The 16256-nt window shown below is 49.2% G+C and overlaps 1 protein-coding gene and 1 long non-coding RNA gene across 2 annotated transcripts; both read right to left on the bottom strand.

Moving 5' to 3' along the window:
* Nucleotides 1–237: 237 nt before the first annotated feature.
* Nucleotides 238–2781, bottom strand: LOC135830043 (uncharacterized). The gene is made up of 3 exons (XR_010555985.1): nt 2648–2781; nt 2078–2256; nt 238–1120 (listed from the first exon to the last, which is right to left on the bottom strand). It is a non-coding gene; the product is annotated as an uncharacterized LOC135830043 (long non-coding RNA).
* Nucleotides 2782–3333: 552 nt separating this feature from the next.
* LOC135804995 (uncharacterized) lies at nt 3334–11836 on the bottom strand. Its single transcript, XM_065318982.1, has 7 exons — nt 11458–11836; nt 8135–9738; nt 7447–7522; nt 6517–6590; nt 5604–5958; nt 4256–4436; nt 3334–3377 (listed from the first exon to the last, which is right to left on the bottom strand). Exons 1-7 carry the CDS (start codon nt 11458–11460, stop codon nt 3334–3336), a joined length of 2337 nt encoding a protein of 778 aa, XP_065175054.1. The 5' UTR covers nt 11461–11836.
* Between the last annotated feature and the right edge of the window lie 4420 nt (nt 11837–16256).

Here is a 16256-nt window from a genome sequence, read left to right as displayed (position 1 = left end):
TTCCCAAGAGCTCGGCAGATGACCGTGTGGGGCAGGACCTGGTGCACACTGGTAGTAAGCAGGATGATGATATTATCTTCTTTAGAGCTAGTGCCGCCGCAGTGGGTCTCCGGCACATCTGTGACTAGCCGAGCAGAACTGCGGCCGCCTCGACACAACAAGTTGATGATACTATACACACATCACTCGGAATAGGGCAGATTTCAAGTGTACAGCCATCCAAGCGTACGCCAAATGTAGTACTGAGTGTTCTTGGAGTCAACAGCTGACGAATCAACCTTTCTTTTTTAAGAATTTGGAAAGTTTTAGCTGAACTTCAGCACTTGAGGAAAACATATTTTTAAAGGAATACGCAAGCAAAAGGCTGCCACTGCTGTAAAGAATCAAAAAATATAATGGTTTGGCAATGATGAGAGTCTGCCTCTAGCATGTAGAGACCAGCTCATGCATGTTATCTCCGAGCAGGACAGTTGCCGGAGATTAACAGGTGTCCATTAACAGGTACTCGTCAAAACGACTCTGAGCAGCACCAGGCTGAGACAAGGACCATGATGCCAACATAGATATGATGTAATATAAATGCCGAACTGAGCTACGCAGTGCAGCTATCTGCCGGTGGAGCTCCATGCAAAAAGCCAAAAAGGACATGCCTGGTGCACCTATTTGTAATGGTGGTATGGTACAACACGTTTCTGCCACAGTATCTGTAATGATGGCATCCTACGGCTGCCACCACTAGATCTCTGTTATATAACACAGTCTTTTAACTAACCACTGTACATGGTCGTGTGATCAGCTGGTACAATAATGGGCATGTTGCTGATCATATAAACTGTCAAGTCAGCACATCATGGCACACGTTCAGTACACACCGTGTGGTGGATTAACACTAGTACAGTCTATGCCACAAGTAGTGCAGCCCTGGACTGGAGTACTGCCGCTGGCTGCAGTGTCCAGTTACGAAAGCTGATTCCGAAATGTCTGCCTCCAAGCACATCTGCTAACTGGTAACTTTGGATAGATACCTGATACTTGATCGGTGCAAGGCCGTAAACTTGATGATTGCGCCGTACGTTGCAGTGATGCTAATTGGGAAGATCTTCATAGAGGCATTCTTCCTCTGCAGGCACACGGAGACATTGCATTTTATATGGGTCAGACCGTTTGCTCTCTTTCCTATGCTCTCCCTCTAAAATAGAAATGCTGTTTCAACTTTCAGTCCATTGTTTCTACTTACTTTGTGCAATTTGATGTGTAGACTTTTCTTGTTCTACACTTCTTTCACCTTTGTTTTGAATCCTCTTTTAATCCACTCTAATCGCGACCCATCAGTTCTGTATTCATGCACGCTTCCCGTGGAATCTCTTTATGGGTCCCAAAACCTAGTAAAGAAAAGCAAATTCCATGTCTCCTTTTCTAATGGAACCTGCGCTGGCCACTGCCCCCCCCCCCCCCCCCCCTTGACACAATCCGCTAATTCCCAGGGTAACCAACATCACTTCAATCAGGCCAATACACATACGTATCCAGTCTGCCCAGTCTGCCCAGTCTGTTGCATGCCACTAACAGGACGGCCAAGAGTACATGAACCGGTTCATGTACTCTTGAGAAGACTTGTAGCTACGGGTGAGGACAAGTGTGCCTGCAGATGCCAGCTAACAGTCGATACTACCAGTAGTACTCACAGTCTCCCCAGTATCCCCAGTAACCCCAGTCACAGTATCCCCAGTCACATGATCCCCAGTATCCCCAGTCACATGATCCACAGTATCCCCAGTAACCCCAGTCACAGTAACCCCAGTCACAGTATCCCCAGTCACAGTATCCCCAGTATCCGCAGTATCCCCAGTCACATGATCCCCAGTCACAGTATCCCCAGTCACATGATCCCCAGTATCCCCAGTCACAGTATCCCCAGTCACATGATCCCCAGTATCCCCAGTACTGTACTAGCCAGAGATCAATGTGATCATGTAGACACTTAACCTGTCCCCGATTGTGCAGGTGCACTGATTACAAGCAAAGAGGCAAGCACGGCAGTACAGTGACTACATGGGTTTTCCTACTTAAGACCTACCTGGCTCGGGCACCTGAACTGCTCCAGGGACCGGCGGCGCTCGAACAGACGGTGGTGGCATGCCGCTGATACTGGATAATCTGTTAGGCTGTATGTGGCCGGTGAGGGCAGCATTAGCTATTGCACTGCCCTGACCAACATCCTCATACATGCATTCAGCTTCAATCATGTCATCACCTCTGCAGCAACAGCAACAGCAGCAGCAATGACAAAAGCCAAGAACATAGACTGGTCAGCACAACAACGCATGTGTCCATTTTTCCCGCACCCGAGGCCGGGTCAGAATTACGGGATTGATTTCAAACAGGTCACTTTGTGTACATAATACCTCCACTTGGAGTTGTGTGAGCTGGTGTGGTGAGCAAGATTCAAGTCGCCAGAGAGTACATGCGGCGGGGGAGTTTGGCAGTCCGAGTTATTGAACAATGGCCCGAGGTAAGCTGCTACTTATCCTCCAGTTCAGATAAAATGTTCACAAGGCAAAAAGAACATGCCTTCGTAATTCACAAATCTGTTTATTTAGAGATAGGAATGAATACATATGTATATCAACAAACTTGACGGACTCACCCTTGCTCCTATCAGCGGAAGATGTTGAAGTGAACGCAACAAAAACGGAGAAAAAGGAGATCACCGTGATGACACACAAAGGCACACACACACACACACACACACACACACACACACACACACACACACACACACACACACACACACACACACACACACATACACACGTGCACACACACGTGCACACACACACACACACACACACACACACACACACACACACACACACACACACACACACACAACCTGCATTCAACAACACATTCACTATAGTATTGATAGTGCGTGTACACCTGCATGCTCAGTATCACCGCCTACCGGCATTGGGCCGCTTCTACAGCCGGTACTTCTTAAAGGCCAGATCGTGTCAGCCCGCATGCATGGACAGGTCAATGCCAGCTCTCGTGTACTACATGAGCATGCCGCAACAATACACGACATGTTCTCGATTGATACCGCCATATTTATCAACCATAAGTACAGCTGCAGTGGTGTCTTCAACTTCATTCTCCCGAGATAGAAGACAGATCATCATTATACAGGGTATGCCTACACAGCTGTTGGTGAAATGGTGTGTTTTGGTTGAAGCTGTAGAATAAGTCAGGCGAACAGTTCTATTCCTGTTGGTTGTTTTGAATATGCTCAAAATCAGGTTATAAGAATTTCCAACTCAACACACAAGTCAACTATGTCCTCACCGTCACAAGATTCATGACCATGACATATCCAACTGGACCAGGGAGGAAGAATACATAAAAAGCACGAGTTACACAGAGCTCACTGACTTGTCAGTCTGGCTAGGTAGGTTCTGGCCTGGTGCTTAAATCTGGCTTTGGAAAAAAATCATGCTATCAGGTTCGGCCTCTTTTCTCTGTGCTGCGCCGACAAGTACGCAAACAACAAACCAGTTCAGGTGGGTTAGCTGCTGTTATTTCACAGAGTCGTGTCTCCAGCCGGTGGCTATGTGCCGAGCTGACCGGTGTAATCTTGGCTGCTTTCTCTTGGACTCGCATGTATAATATTAGATTACATGTTAGCAGCTGAGCAGGACAGAATCATAGTAAATGGCGCTCTATTGAGTCTCTTGCGCTATGGTGCCTCGATGTACTTATGCATACGGCCTAACGATGGTGTTGATGGATTGGTCGCTAATGAGTCAGATTTAACCGGTCATCTGTTTTAATATTAGTCACGGACCTGCCCAATATTCCTCCATTGCTCCGGCATTACTAGTTCCCCCGCTAAAAACTAAACGAGTCACCGGCATAACAACCACCTTTGACCAGCAGCAGGAGGACCGCACTGTTACAGTCTTTGTGAATTCATTAGCACAGCAGCATTAAGTAACAGCAGCATTGAGTAACAGCAGCATTGTCATTGAGTAACAGGCTAGTTTGCATTTGTGGTCCGTTTAGCAGTGCTGATGATCTGGCACACTCTCTCCGGTAACGTGATAGTAGATACTATTGTGGAAGATTCCTCTAGCATGAATCCTTCACTTGAAAGCACGGAAACAAATGCATATGAAGAGGAGACAAAATCAAGAGGGCGGGCGATGCAAATCACCAGCATCACCACCAGCACTACCGCCGTGTATTGCAAACGTACCTTGTTCATCCAGTTGCCTTTCCACCAGGAACACGTTGTTTGGTAGCTTGTGATTCTTGTCTGGTTCGGAGAAGAGTACGTTGAAGCGTTCACCTGCATTGAATGTCAGGTAGTGGCTTGGTGCTTTCTTCACGGCGTTCTTGGCTGTGGTGACAAACCGTGGTTGGTCTTGGGCCGTTACCTAAATACGAGATCCGGACAACTATGTGTCATTATTTGAGTCCAGGTTCAAAAGGTGGCTTCCGCCATTATGTGAACATTTTTTTACCTATCCATATACCATGACATGGCTGTATTCCAGCAGATCACTGTTCAAATAAACCTCATTCACAAATCTTCATCCATCACAGAATTATGGCGGTTTGACAAAACTGTTTGCACATCTCTCAAAAGTCTCCATACAATACAGTGAACCGTTTCGAATACACTTTTCAACACTACACACTACTACACAAATCACTTTTCGGATCTGGAGGCTCAATCGCAATAGATGATAGATCTGACGAAAAACATAATTGTACCAAAGAAGAGAACAACCCCCCCCCCCCCCCCCCCCCAATGTTGCACAGGGGTCATGTGGGGGTCATGACAGGGGTCATGTGGGGGTCATGACAGGAGTCATGTGGGGGTCATGACAGGGGTCATGTGGGGGTCATGACAGGAGTCATGTGGGGGTCATGACAGGGGTCATGTGGGGGTCATGACAGGAGTCATGTGGGGGTCATGACAGGAGTCATGTGGGGGTCATGACAGGGGTCATGTGGGGGTCATGACAGGGGTCATGTGGGGGTCATGACAGGGGTCATGTGGGGGTCATGACAGGGGTCATGACAGGGGTCATGACAGGGGTCATGTGGGGGTCATGACAGGGGTCATGACAGGGGTCATGACAGGAGTCATGTGGGGGTCATGACAGGAGTCATGTGGGGGTCATGACAGGGGTCATGTGGGGGTCATGACAGGAGTCATGTGGGGGTCATGACAGGGGTCATGTGGGGGTCATGACAGGAGTCATGTGGGGGTCATGACAGGAGTCATGTGGGGGTCATGACAGGGGTCATGTGGGGGTCATGACAGGGGTCATGTGGGGGTCATGACAGGGGTCATGTGGGGGTCATGACAGGGGTCATGACAGGGGTCATGACAGGGGTCATGTGGGGGTCATGACAGGGGTCATGACAGGGGTCATGACAGGAGTCATGTGGGTGGTACATGCCCTAACTTACTTTAAAAAGTAATTGCAAAGTTTCAGGATATTCGGATATTGATATTCGGATATTGATATTCGGATATTGATATTCGGATATTGATATTCGGATATTGGTAAGTGCATGTAGTGTTGACTTACTTTGTGGTGCTTGCGCTGCTTTTCGACTAGCTTCATTCGCTCGGCCTCTTTCCTCTTGTGCTCCTTGGCTTCTTTCTCACGTTGCTTGGCTGCCTCTCGCTCTTCCTTCTCTCGTTTCTTGGCGTCCTCCTTGGCTTTCTTCTCATCGATTACCTTCTGCTTTTCCGCTTCTTTCATCTGTTTCTTCGATCGCTTCGAGAGTTTCCGCTTTGGTCCGCCATCCTGGCCGACTCCATTCTGTCCCGCAGTGCCAGCGTTGGGTGCGCCTGCTCGCAAAGGTGCTGGGTCATGATCCAAAGTTTCATCATTGGACCACTCATCACTGTCTCCGACAACATCCGAGAACGAACCAGATCTGCACATTACAAAAGCAAAGTCAAAAATAGTATTTTGGTTGTATTATTTTTTGTGTCAGCGTGCCCGGACAGCTACAGTGGTAGCAGTTTCGACCTTGTTAGGTCTCATCAGCAAAGCTAACCCACCATGTCCAGTGAATTTTAACCAGCTCCAAGCATCAAAGTCAAAGTGCTCTAACCGCATGCGAGAAACACAATGAGATTTACACACGGACAGATAACTTTGTCCACATATGAGGCACATGTTTTTGGGAGTGTACGGTCAATCCGCTCAACAGACTGAAAATTCATAGGAACGACCGGAAACTCCGTTATATGCAGAGAAAGGCACCGGTGCAATGCGGCCATTTCTTCACATCCTCTCAGTCCGACACACTTTTAAACATACACAAACACCTTCAACGTCAAACCGGTAAATCTAGGTATGCAATTTAAAGCTTAGCTTTGAAGACGAAACAAACCTGTCTGAATTTCCGAACCTTGTCAACCTGCTGAGGGCGCCGTGAGCAGATCCACAGGATACACTGGTTACTGTATGGTATACCCCCAGCACTCACCGGTCAATGTCAGCCACTTCATTGTACTCTTCCTCTTCCTCAATCTCTTCCACAACGTCTTCACCGGCACCTCCCTGCAAACGCCATGCAAGAAAGTTCAACTAATTGATCATGGATAACAGAGCTGTTGTGTGGCAACCGTCTTGATTCATCCCTTCAGTCATAACAATATTAAAGTAATGTGTATAATGCAAACAGGTGCCATTTGGATAAAGAACGCAGGGCTTTTTTAAACGTGGTACGTCTCAGTCTCTAAAAGCAAACGTATGAATCTGGTCACACTTGGATTGTACATGTGTTCGGGTAGACACATGTTTGAAGCACATCCTCCCATGCGTGCGTACGATAGGGTGACCAAGTGGTCTGGACTGTGCCATGGAGTCAAGGGCTCACCACACTCATATAGAATACACTGCGTAGTAGGCATGGACACCCCTTAAACACCATGCTGTCCACACGAGCCCAGGCGAAAACTAGCCAACTTCACAATCACGCCTGGCGTTAGCTCACACATGTGGCCGGGTTTATATAACTTTATTCAGATTACAATGTATAGTGAATATGCAAACACATTGTATATGTAATCTGTGATGTAATTGCACTGAAGTCGCATAGCACACATCACTACTACAGCGCTACACAATCATGAATGAACCCGGCGACGTGTGTGTTAACTAGCGTTAGGCCTGATGCGGCTTTAGACGTACGAACACCGTCTGCTGAGTGTACCATGCACTGGTGCAAGCCGTCATGACGGCATGAGATGAGATTCAATTGAGCATGACCGACCAGTAGGATCCATCCGCTGAACATCAACTCACCTTAGTACACCTGGCCCAGTCCTATTGGCACATTCTTAGGTGGCAAATTATTTTAAAACACTTGCAATTTTATGTTCTAGTAGTGAGCACACACACCAGTGGAACTTACACCGCATGGCACATCATCGTACAGCTCGTCTGATGGGGGTGGTAGTGTCCCATGGCCATCCTCAATCTCATACACCCTGTGACCAGAGAGACAGGCAGAAGCAAAAAAAAACAAAAACACACACCATAGTCCGGCCTCCGATGTATGCACCGGTACGTGCAAGTGGAGTTATGACAACAAATTCCAACTCCCAGTGGCTGACCAAGCAGTGAGCACTGCTGCTACATGTGCCTACATGATGCCAGAGGCTAAACTAAAAGCCAGCCTTTCTCAACCCCGCGTTTCCCGAGTGTTGAACTATACAATCCGATAGTGTTTGGTGATGTCATTTGATCACAATGACCTAAAATGACAAACAATATTGCATCCAGTCAAGTGTAGAGCACCACATTCCCGGTCTGGCTGTGCTCTTTGGAAAGGCTGTTTTATATCGCTTTCCTGATGCACGAAGTTAACCTGTCCTTTGCAAAGTTCTCTTCGAATCCTTGATACAATGCCTTCCATCCTTACAACTGCCCAATGCTAGTGCTGAGTCAAGCTAGCAACGTTTGACGTCACAACTCGGTCCATGGTTGATTTAAATCTAGTATTGATCATTATCGAAACAGTGAGAGTGGCTAACCAACGAATTCACCATCGACGTTTTTTTATTGTTCTTTATTGTCAGAAACTTGAGAAAGATACTTACATATCATCCGGGACAACACCACCACTGCCATGCACGGTATTAGCAGCAGCAGCAGCAGCGGCGGCAGCCTCTGCCTCTCTCGCCTGGTTTGCACGGACTTGTGATGCGACTTCGTCCACGTCATCGTAGAAGTCTTCATCGATGCCTTCCTCCTCTGCATCTTCGGGCACCAGTGGTGGTGGCGGTGGCGATGCAACTCCCACTAGCAGTGTGCTGGTTGATGTAGCAGCTGATGGTGCAGCGCTTGCAGGTGTTGATGAGTTACCTCCCATGCTGTCCAACACATTATCCAAGTCACCCTCTAGCTCATCGTCGGGTCCCATTTCAACAATTTCCGGTGCATGACTCTCATCCATGGTTGCTTCGTACAGACCGGAGTCTTCCTCATCATCGGCCACTTCATCAAACGAGTCCGACTCGTCACCTGGTTGTGGAGGCGGAGGTACTGATCTGGGTGGACTATGCTGTCGCTCTGGCCGCAGTGTTCCTGGTCTGCTCATGGACGGCACTCGCTTGGGCTTATTAACGTCCTTCGGTGGACGAATTGGAGTTGGTGATTCTGATTTGGCTGGTCGGGCTGGCACGGCGTGGCTGGAGGGACTAGCCTCACCTGGCCGCGGGGGCAGTGGGGAATTCCCTGTTTTGAGGGCCGGCGATGGAGCCAGTGCCAGTGGATTAGGGGCCAGCACTGGAGTTTTGGCAGGTTCTGGTGTGCTACTTTGTCCCAGCTTCTGTCCCTCGGGTGGCAGACTTGGCTTGCTTGCTATGGGTACTGGAGGAGGCTGAGCAGGATCCACAGACTTGAGCGGAAGCCGGCGGAATCGTCGCGCCATCGTGCTTTCACCCGTCGGTGTCGGCGAGGATGGTGTTCGCGGTGAGCCAAGTGGTGGTGTTGACACCGTCACTGTCAACTGGCTTGCCTTGGAGATAAGGGCCGGTGAAGACGGCGGCTTGGGGCCCTTGGGCTGCGGCTTGTTTTGAGCCGGTGCTAGTTTGGTCTGAGATCCTGGCTTGCTGGCAAGCGGTGGTTTGCTCTTCGGTGCAGGTTTAGAAGAAACAGCTGGAGGCGTTGATGGCTTGGCTGCAGGTGTTTTCTCACTGGGCGGTACCACCTCAGAGTCTCTCTTCCGAAGCTGTGGCTTGTTTGCTGTGATGAAGCTAGCCGCAGGAAGACGGAACCCACCGGCAACGACGCCCGCTGGCGGTCCGGACTTTCGGTTCGCGGGATCGGGCAGGCGTTGCTGATTATGCTCGCTTGGTTCGGGGGCGTTGGATGCGCTCTGCGTCGGATACTGGTGCTGAGGAGGCGCATGCCTCAGAGACAAGCGGTGCTGGTTTCGTGCTTCTTCTATCTTCCCCGTGCTTCTCAGTGGAACTTGCCACTGACTGGGCGGTTGCCCGTCAGCGCTTCCATTCTGTCCGGGCAGGTCACCAATGACTGTAGTCACTGGACGTGCTGGCTTTCTAGGCGCCGATGCCTTGCCCGCGGGCTGTGGCCGCGCAGCGACCGGCTTCATGGCAGGGGTCTGCCTCTGCTGCTCCTCGATAGGATTCTCGTAGAGGTCTTCGTCGATCGCACCCGACTGCGGCTCTTCGTAAACGTCCTGTGAGCACAGAAAACAGGTGCATATGACAGCATGCACCACCAGGATTATCATCACTATCACCTGGGGCTAATCAGCATAGGCTCCAAGGTGATCACACTACTCACATGCATTCTACTTAACTGTTACATGCAGCGTAATTGTCATGTTCACCGAGCATAACTATAGTAAAACCTGGTTTAAGCAACCACCCCACGGTGCAAGCAAAAGTGGTCGTTAAAGCCAGGTGGTCTTTAGAACCAGGTCCCACAGTGTCTGTGTAGAACTGTCGGTGCATGGAAAACGGTCGTTAAGAGCAGGTGGTGGTCGCTAAACACAGAGGTCGCGCTTACACCAGGTTTTACTGTAGTACCATATGCATGATAGCCCTGGACACGCCGCTAAATGCTACCATCGGATTCTGCCTTGAAGAAATCCAATGCAGTGCGTCCAAAAACGAAACGGGGCAGTGCACGGCCTTCTAATCGCTGGGCAGAGAAAGCTACTTTGAGAGTATGCACAATCGCATGGCGTCCACACCAGGGTAGGTCGCCGTCCATCACGGTACACGATGAGAGTGCAAGTAAGGGTATTGCCTATCGTGATCCTGCTCTGTCCTAGCGCAGGCTTCCCAATAAAGATGCGCATGAGCTCTACATCATACACGTACGTTCTTCAATGCAAATTATGTACACATCCGGTAAATTGTTTTCGGACATGCATACTGCATATTGTACACTGGATAAAGATCATTAGTTTTTAAATCCAGCTTTCCGAAATACTCGTAGTATTATGCATGACCAATCTTTTCGTTCCACTGGCCATTATTGCCTTGGAACACTGTCTGAGTTTACCTGGTTACACCGGCCTTTACTTCGCACGCGCTAACCACCAGACCACAGCGAAAGCTAGCTGCCCACTCAAACGTCGGTCACTTGGCGTCCGCTTCTAGCAGCAGCTTTGGCCTAGTGTCGCCTTGCAAGCATTAGGTTGGTAACCTCGACAGGTACCTACTAATATTATAAGTAAATGAACGTCGGAACCAGGTGGGCTTAGACTAGTTTGACTGGTCCTTCGGAAGTAACGTTAGTTCCTACGTCGCTTCGTTCTTATCCTTCCTGCTGCTTTCTGCTGGTATACTTCTAGTCTCCCCACCGCTTCACAAGGACGAACATCATCGAGTCTAAAAGATCGGAACTGCTCACGGTCGTTGTTCTTGATTCTCTTGCCTGGCTACCTACGCCATTGTGCATTGAAATGAATGTATCCCTAGCTTCAGTGACTCTAGTGATATTTTAGTTCGACCTGCGCAGAGCAGTCTACCACGTTAGCTACGCGATTACGAATATGAGGTGTGCGCAGCCAGCAGTCATTCACACCAGTCCTGAATGCGTGGCAGACAATGGTATGGAGTGTGGTCGTAATGTTCGGTGCGGCCAAACGCAACGGACGAACTGCACTACGAGTACAGCTCACACACGTGCTTTTATCTGGCACGTCCTTGGTCTAGCTCCTTCTGTCTGACGCTGGGTGCGACCAACCAACCGTGAAAATCACGCCGTTAACGTTGTCACGGCCAAAAAGTTCTGGGTGAACCGGAGAGTACCGCGCCTTTCAGGGTGAAAAAAAGGTGTGTTGACTGTTGTGAGGCGAAAGTGCGAACAAAACAGACGAAACTGAGCAAGCACAGGCAGTAGTATGCTGCCCGGCTAGTTTCACAGACAGAATGCCATCACTTACCATCCTGTCTGGCAGTAGGAGTTGCAGTCGAGCCAAACGTCCAACCGCCTTGTCCCGTTATCGCGCTGTAGATTTTCCGCAAGCGCTGGTCCTCGACCTACCCACAACGCATCCCTATTTGCAACCAGCAACGAGCTGTTAGCCACTCGACGCAGGTCAGACCACGAAGATCTGGCCAAGGAAACTACCGCAGTTTGGGAGGAAGTGGCACAGAAACAGCGGCAATGGTTCCTCTCTCCGTCTCAGTTTGCTCTCGAGTCTCTCTCTCTCTCTCTCTCTCTCGCAGCCCCTGTGCCCTCTCGACACGGAACCGAGGGCGAAACGAACAAATCAATTAGCTCTAGGCCAAAACATGTGATATCTCCAAATTTCCGTTTGCTTCATACTCCATGGGCCACATACTGTATGGTACATAGCTCACTCTTACTCAGTGTGACTCAGCCAGGGCAGGGCACATGGCTTTTCTGGTGTCCGGAGTGCGGGGCGTTCGAGGCACCAAGCATCACGGCTCCAAATCTTTTTCATTAGAAATCTTTCTCATGTGCTTGACATGTATTTGCTTGCCCAAGAACAGTGAAGTCAAGCGAAAAGTGACCGCAGTCACGGGCGTGCATTGCAGGCCTGCTTTGAAGATCTCTATGCCTCAACTATACACTAACGTTATTTTGTAGTGTTCTGTAATACATGCCCTGGTGTAGCCTGTGCGTTGGGTCCGGTAGTATCCAGTGGCGATATCAATCTGTAGACCGTAGTCAGAAACGACTGCGTGGCTGGATGAGAATCTGGTGAACTGGCTTCAGAAGTAACCAGTATCAGTAGATCGACGGACGTCTAGAAGAGGAAAGTCAATACGAGTTACACTTATAGTCGACGTTCCGGGTCTGTTTTGATGGCAACAGCCATCATGCATGGTCATGGATGAAACAAGCGCGGACGGGTGACGTGATTCTGACTGCTCCGCACGGGACATGGCGAAACTGAGTGATGGTGGATCATCATGATCAGTAGTGAGGTTTTGCATTCCGAAATTCGGCAAAAAGATTCGGCACGCGGGAGCGAGGTCGAAAATGCACACGAAGATTCGGAGTGTTTGTTCGGAAAAAGCTCACTTTGCCGAAAATATTTTTCGGATGCATTTTCTTGTAGAAGAGCGCTAGCGCGTGATTTATTCAAAGAGGTTTCTTATCTCGGCATCGCTTGGCAGGCGTCTTTGGCAACATAGCATCGTCAGCTACCTCTGATTGCTCCTCTCCACTGCCTGTCGACTCTCTTTCGCCTGGAGTGTCCTCACCGTCATCTGTTATTATTATTATTATTATTATTTAAATTTTGAATAGGGCAATCCCCACAGGCCTAAGGCCTTTTTACAGGGTACCCTATGTGGTCACGTATAGATTTGCGGAATAGTGAAAGCGAGGAGCAAGAGCGAATGTCAGCTGGAAGAGAATTCCAGCGGTCAGAAGCCAGAAAGCTCAAAGCGAATAAGCCATAACGAGTGCGTGCTTTAGGCAGAGCAAGTGAATCTATGGACTGGGAACGTGTGTGGGCAGCTGTGTGGCTGAAAAGACTATGGCGACACGCATAAAATTTGACTTGGCTATGGAGTTGGTTTTTCTGAGGCGACTGAGGAGGCAGGTTTGGCCCTCGCACTGCGGTCTCTTCTAACGCACATCTTGTTTCCATGCATCTACAGTACAGGCAAGAGTAAATAAGCGTCCGGTAGCTTATATTACTCTAGCTAGCTACAAGGTCAAGGTATGTGATCGCTTCCCGGCTCAAGGACGAATATCAAGTCGACACCTAGTCAGTCTCGTCGGCCCGCTGCATTTAGAGAGCAATCCGTCCCACCCCAGCTTCCCGCGCCCGTGTTGTCCTTCCGGACCATACTCTGCCGCATTATTGGAAGGTCACACTCGACTTTCTCTGTCGACATCATCATCATGATCTTCATCGCATGGTTCACTGTGACCGTTGAAACATCGTTCTGGATTCGAGAGTCGAGATTGCTGCATGTGCCTACAGACCCCACTCAGCCTCAGGGACAGAAGGTCTGATAAGTGATAGCACAGCAAGGAAGTCAGGCAACTGGCAGCCCCAACGTTTACTGCATGGCTGTGGGAATGGAGAAACCACACTGCCCTGCATGCAGTTCTAGGCTACGTAATTATGTCGAATGACATGTACATAATCTACATCACCATTGCACTACAATGTACTACAATGTACTAGTACTTGAAGTACTAATGTCTTGTACAATGGCATGTCCATGTATGGCGCAATGTATTGCGAAACAATCGGTTTCCCATAGTCAGTACATGTACTGCATACAATGTGGAGAGGAGGATAGCTGGCTCCTGTAACTGGGACAGTTAGGACTTATTTATGTAGTAGGTGCTTGTCATTGATGTCATGTGGTCGAGAGTAGAATACCAAGAACCGGTGAGGTGTGGTGAAACTACATTCAGTTTGCGTTGTTGTTTAGGACTTTTTTCTTTTTTCTTTTACAGAATGCACCTCCTACTGATAGACCATAACAAAGAGAGGAGAAGAAGAAGACGAAAGAAAATAATGATCGATACAACAAAGGAGAAAGACAGACAAAGTAGTAGGGGCTCTCAGGGAGCCTGTGTCGGTGAAGCGGGACTAGCAACGCCGACCTAGGGTCTTGGCGTTAGCGCTATCCAGCGCACCATGGACGGGATTACGAAACACATGTAAATAGATAAGTGAGGGGAGGGAGCTGATTGTAGATATATGGGGAGTTGCAGCGAGTCTGTAGCCCATTACCAGCGGCTTCGTCGTAGGTGCTGATGCACCTTGCCCTTGAACGACTGGAGGGACGTCAGGCGTGGCGGAGACTGCAGCACAGTTGGGGGCAAGTTCCACTCATCAATGATGCTGTAGGGGAAGCAGCGTCGCACGTAATCAGGAGAGGAAGCCGGGAGGACGTTCTGCAGCGGACACTCGTGGCGCACCGAGTGGTCGGATCGAGTTCGAGGACATGTTGGTGGAGGAAGCTGTGGGGGGGGGGGGGGGGGGGGACCAGCGACGTTAGTTGCGGTGGCTAGCCTTTTCCCAAAGGTGCTCGCCCTTTTTGGCCCTTTTTGGAAAAGCCCATTTCTTTCGCCCTTTATTGCGTTTTTTCGGTGAATATCGCCCTTTTTGAGCTTCTTTAGCTGAAAAGTGCTAAAATCTGTTTGCTCATGCGTGCGATCACAGTTTCCGAGTGCTCGATGGGCCTTGGCACGCCGCTTTTTTCGGGGGGCAACAGGTTGGTGAAGCTTGTACCCGGTGTACACAATGCTGTAAAAAAGTGGGGTTTTTGAACTTTACTTCCTGTTTTGCCTTAGGGTTTACCGGGTGTTAGCGGCCGTCGTGAGTTCCCTTCGGGAACGGACACGATAATTTACTTTTTCTTTCTTTTCTTTTTTTGCCTTTCGTGGACCCATAAATGGAAGAGTGCGTATTCATTTCTCAGCTTGGGTTCATATCTGAACATGTATCGATATATCGTGGCTGCCGGCTATGCTTCACTGAAAAAAGAACACTTTTTGCCTGTTTTCACTAGGGAGTAGTACAATACCATATATTATACTACTCCCTGGTTTTCACTGAAAGAAGAGCACTTTTGTAGCATATTTTGAGGGACTAAGTTATTATTATTATTATTAAATTTTTGATAGGGCAATCCCCACAGGCCTAAGGCCTTTTGACAGGGTACCCTAAGAAATGAAGAACAGAATGACGGAAGGTATGCAGGGAAGAACTTAAGCGGACCTCGGCTGGGAGGGCATTCCAGCGGTCAGAGCCAAGGAAAGTGACAGAAAATAAACCATAGCGACGTTTGGCTGTCGGAAGAGCAAGGGAAGAGGGCACTTGAGAGCGGGTGCGAGAACTAGTGCAGGTAGAATTAGAGCGGAGACAGAAACAGTTAGCAACAAAGACACTAGCCAGATCACGAAGCGCAGAGTACGTTAGAACGTACAGCTTGAATTGGTACCTGACAGACAAGGGAATGATATGGTAGCGGGCAATAACAAGGGACACATCAGATAGGCGGGGCATGCAAAATACAATACGCAGCGCTCTATTGCTAAGTCGGACAACACGGTCATGGAGGGAGACAGACAGGCAGTGAGCAAAGGAATTAGACCCATACTCAAGTTTGGGTCTAATTCCTTTGCTCACTGCCTGTCTGCCTCCCTCCATGTGTGAATTAACACTTAAAAGAGCACCTTTGGCTTTGGGAAAGGGCTAGCGATGGCCCGGCCAGACACATCAGTTTATACTTGTACATATAGCCTAGGCTATAATAGCTGAGGGCGGCGACCAATCTCCTTGCTGCCAAACTCTGGAGGAGCGGGCATCAGGGCCAAGAATGTGGAGGGCGCGTCTCTGCACTCGATCGAGAAGCCAGGCGCAGATGGCTTGAAGCTGCTCCCATCCATACCAATGGTGCATACTCTAGGACTGGCCTCACAAAACCTCTGTAGACGGTTCGTTTCCCAGCACCATCGAGTACGCGAGCAGCTTTGCGCAGGAAGCCCAAGCGAGAATTCGCCTTGAGTGCTGTGTTGTGGAGGTGGGTCTTGAAGGAGAGGCCCGAGTCAAATGTGATGCCGAGGAGTTTTGCCTCCAATAGCTCAGACACAGTGTGATCTCCAAACGTGAGGTCCATGATAGGCCACCTGTGCCGCTGATGGGCTATCGTCATGAGCTGTGACTTTGTGGGCTCAAACCTGATCCGCCACTTCTTGCCCCAGTCATGGAGCGCATCCAGGGTGGCTTGTAAACTTTTC

This window comes from Sycon ciliatum, chromosome 1 (genome assembly GCF_964019385.1).
Source record: "Sycon ciliatum chromosome 1, ocSycCili1.1, whole genome shotgun sequence".
NCBI classification, from domain to species: Eukaryota; Metazoa; Porifera; class Calcarea; order Leucosolenida; family Sycettidae; genus Sycon; species Sycon ciliatum.
The sequence above is the reverse complement of the archived record's forward strand: the minus strand, read 5'-3'. Positions and strand labels throughout refer to the sequence as shown.

What these genes read in the sequence shown, in the direction of transcription:
- LOC135804995 (XM_065318982.1), bottom strand. An exon ending in ACGATGATGTGCCATGCGGT is followed by an intron (nt 6,591 to 7,446) that starts GTAAGTTCCACT and finishes TGGCGTTTGCAG; the next exon opens with GGAGGTGCCGGTGAAGACGT. An exon ending in GAAGTGGCTGACATTGACCG is followed by an intron (nt 5,959 to 6,516) that starts GTGAGTGCTGGG and finishes TGTAATGTGCAG; the next exon opens with ATCTGGTTCGTTCTCGGATG.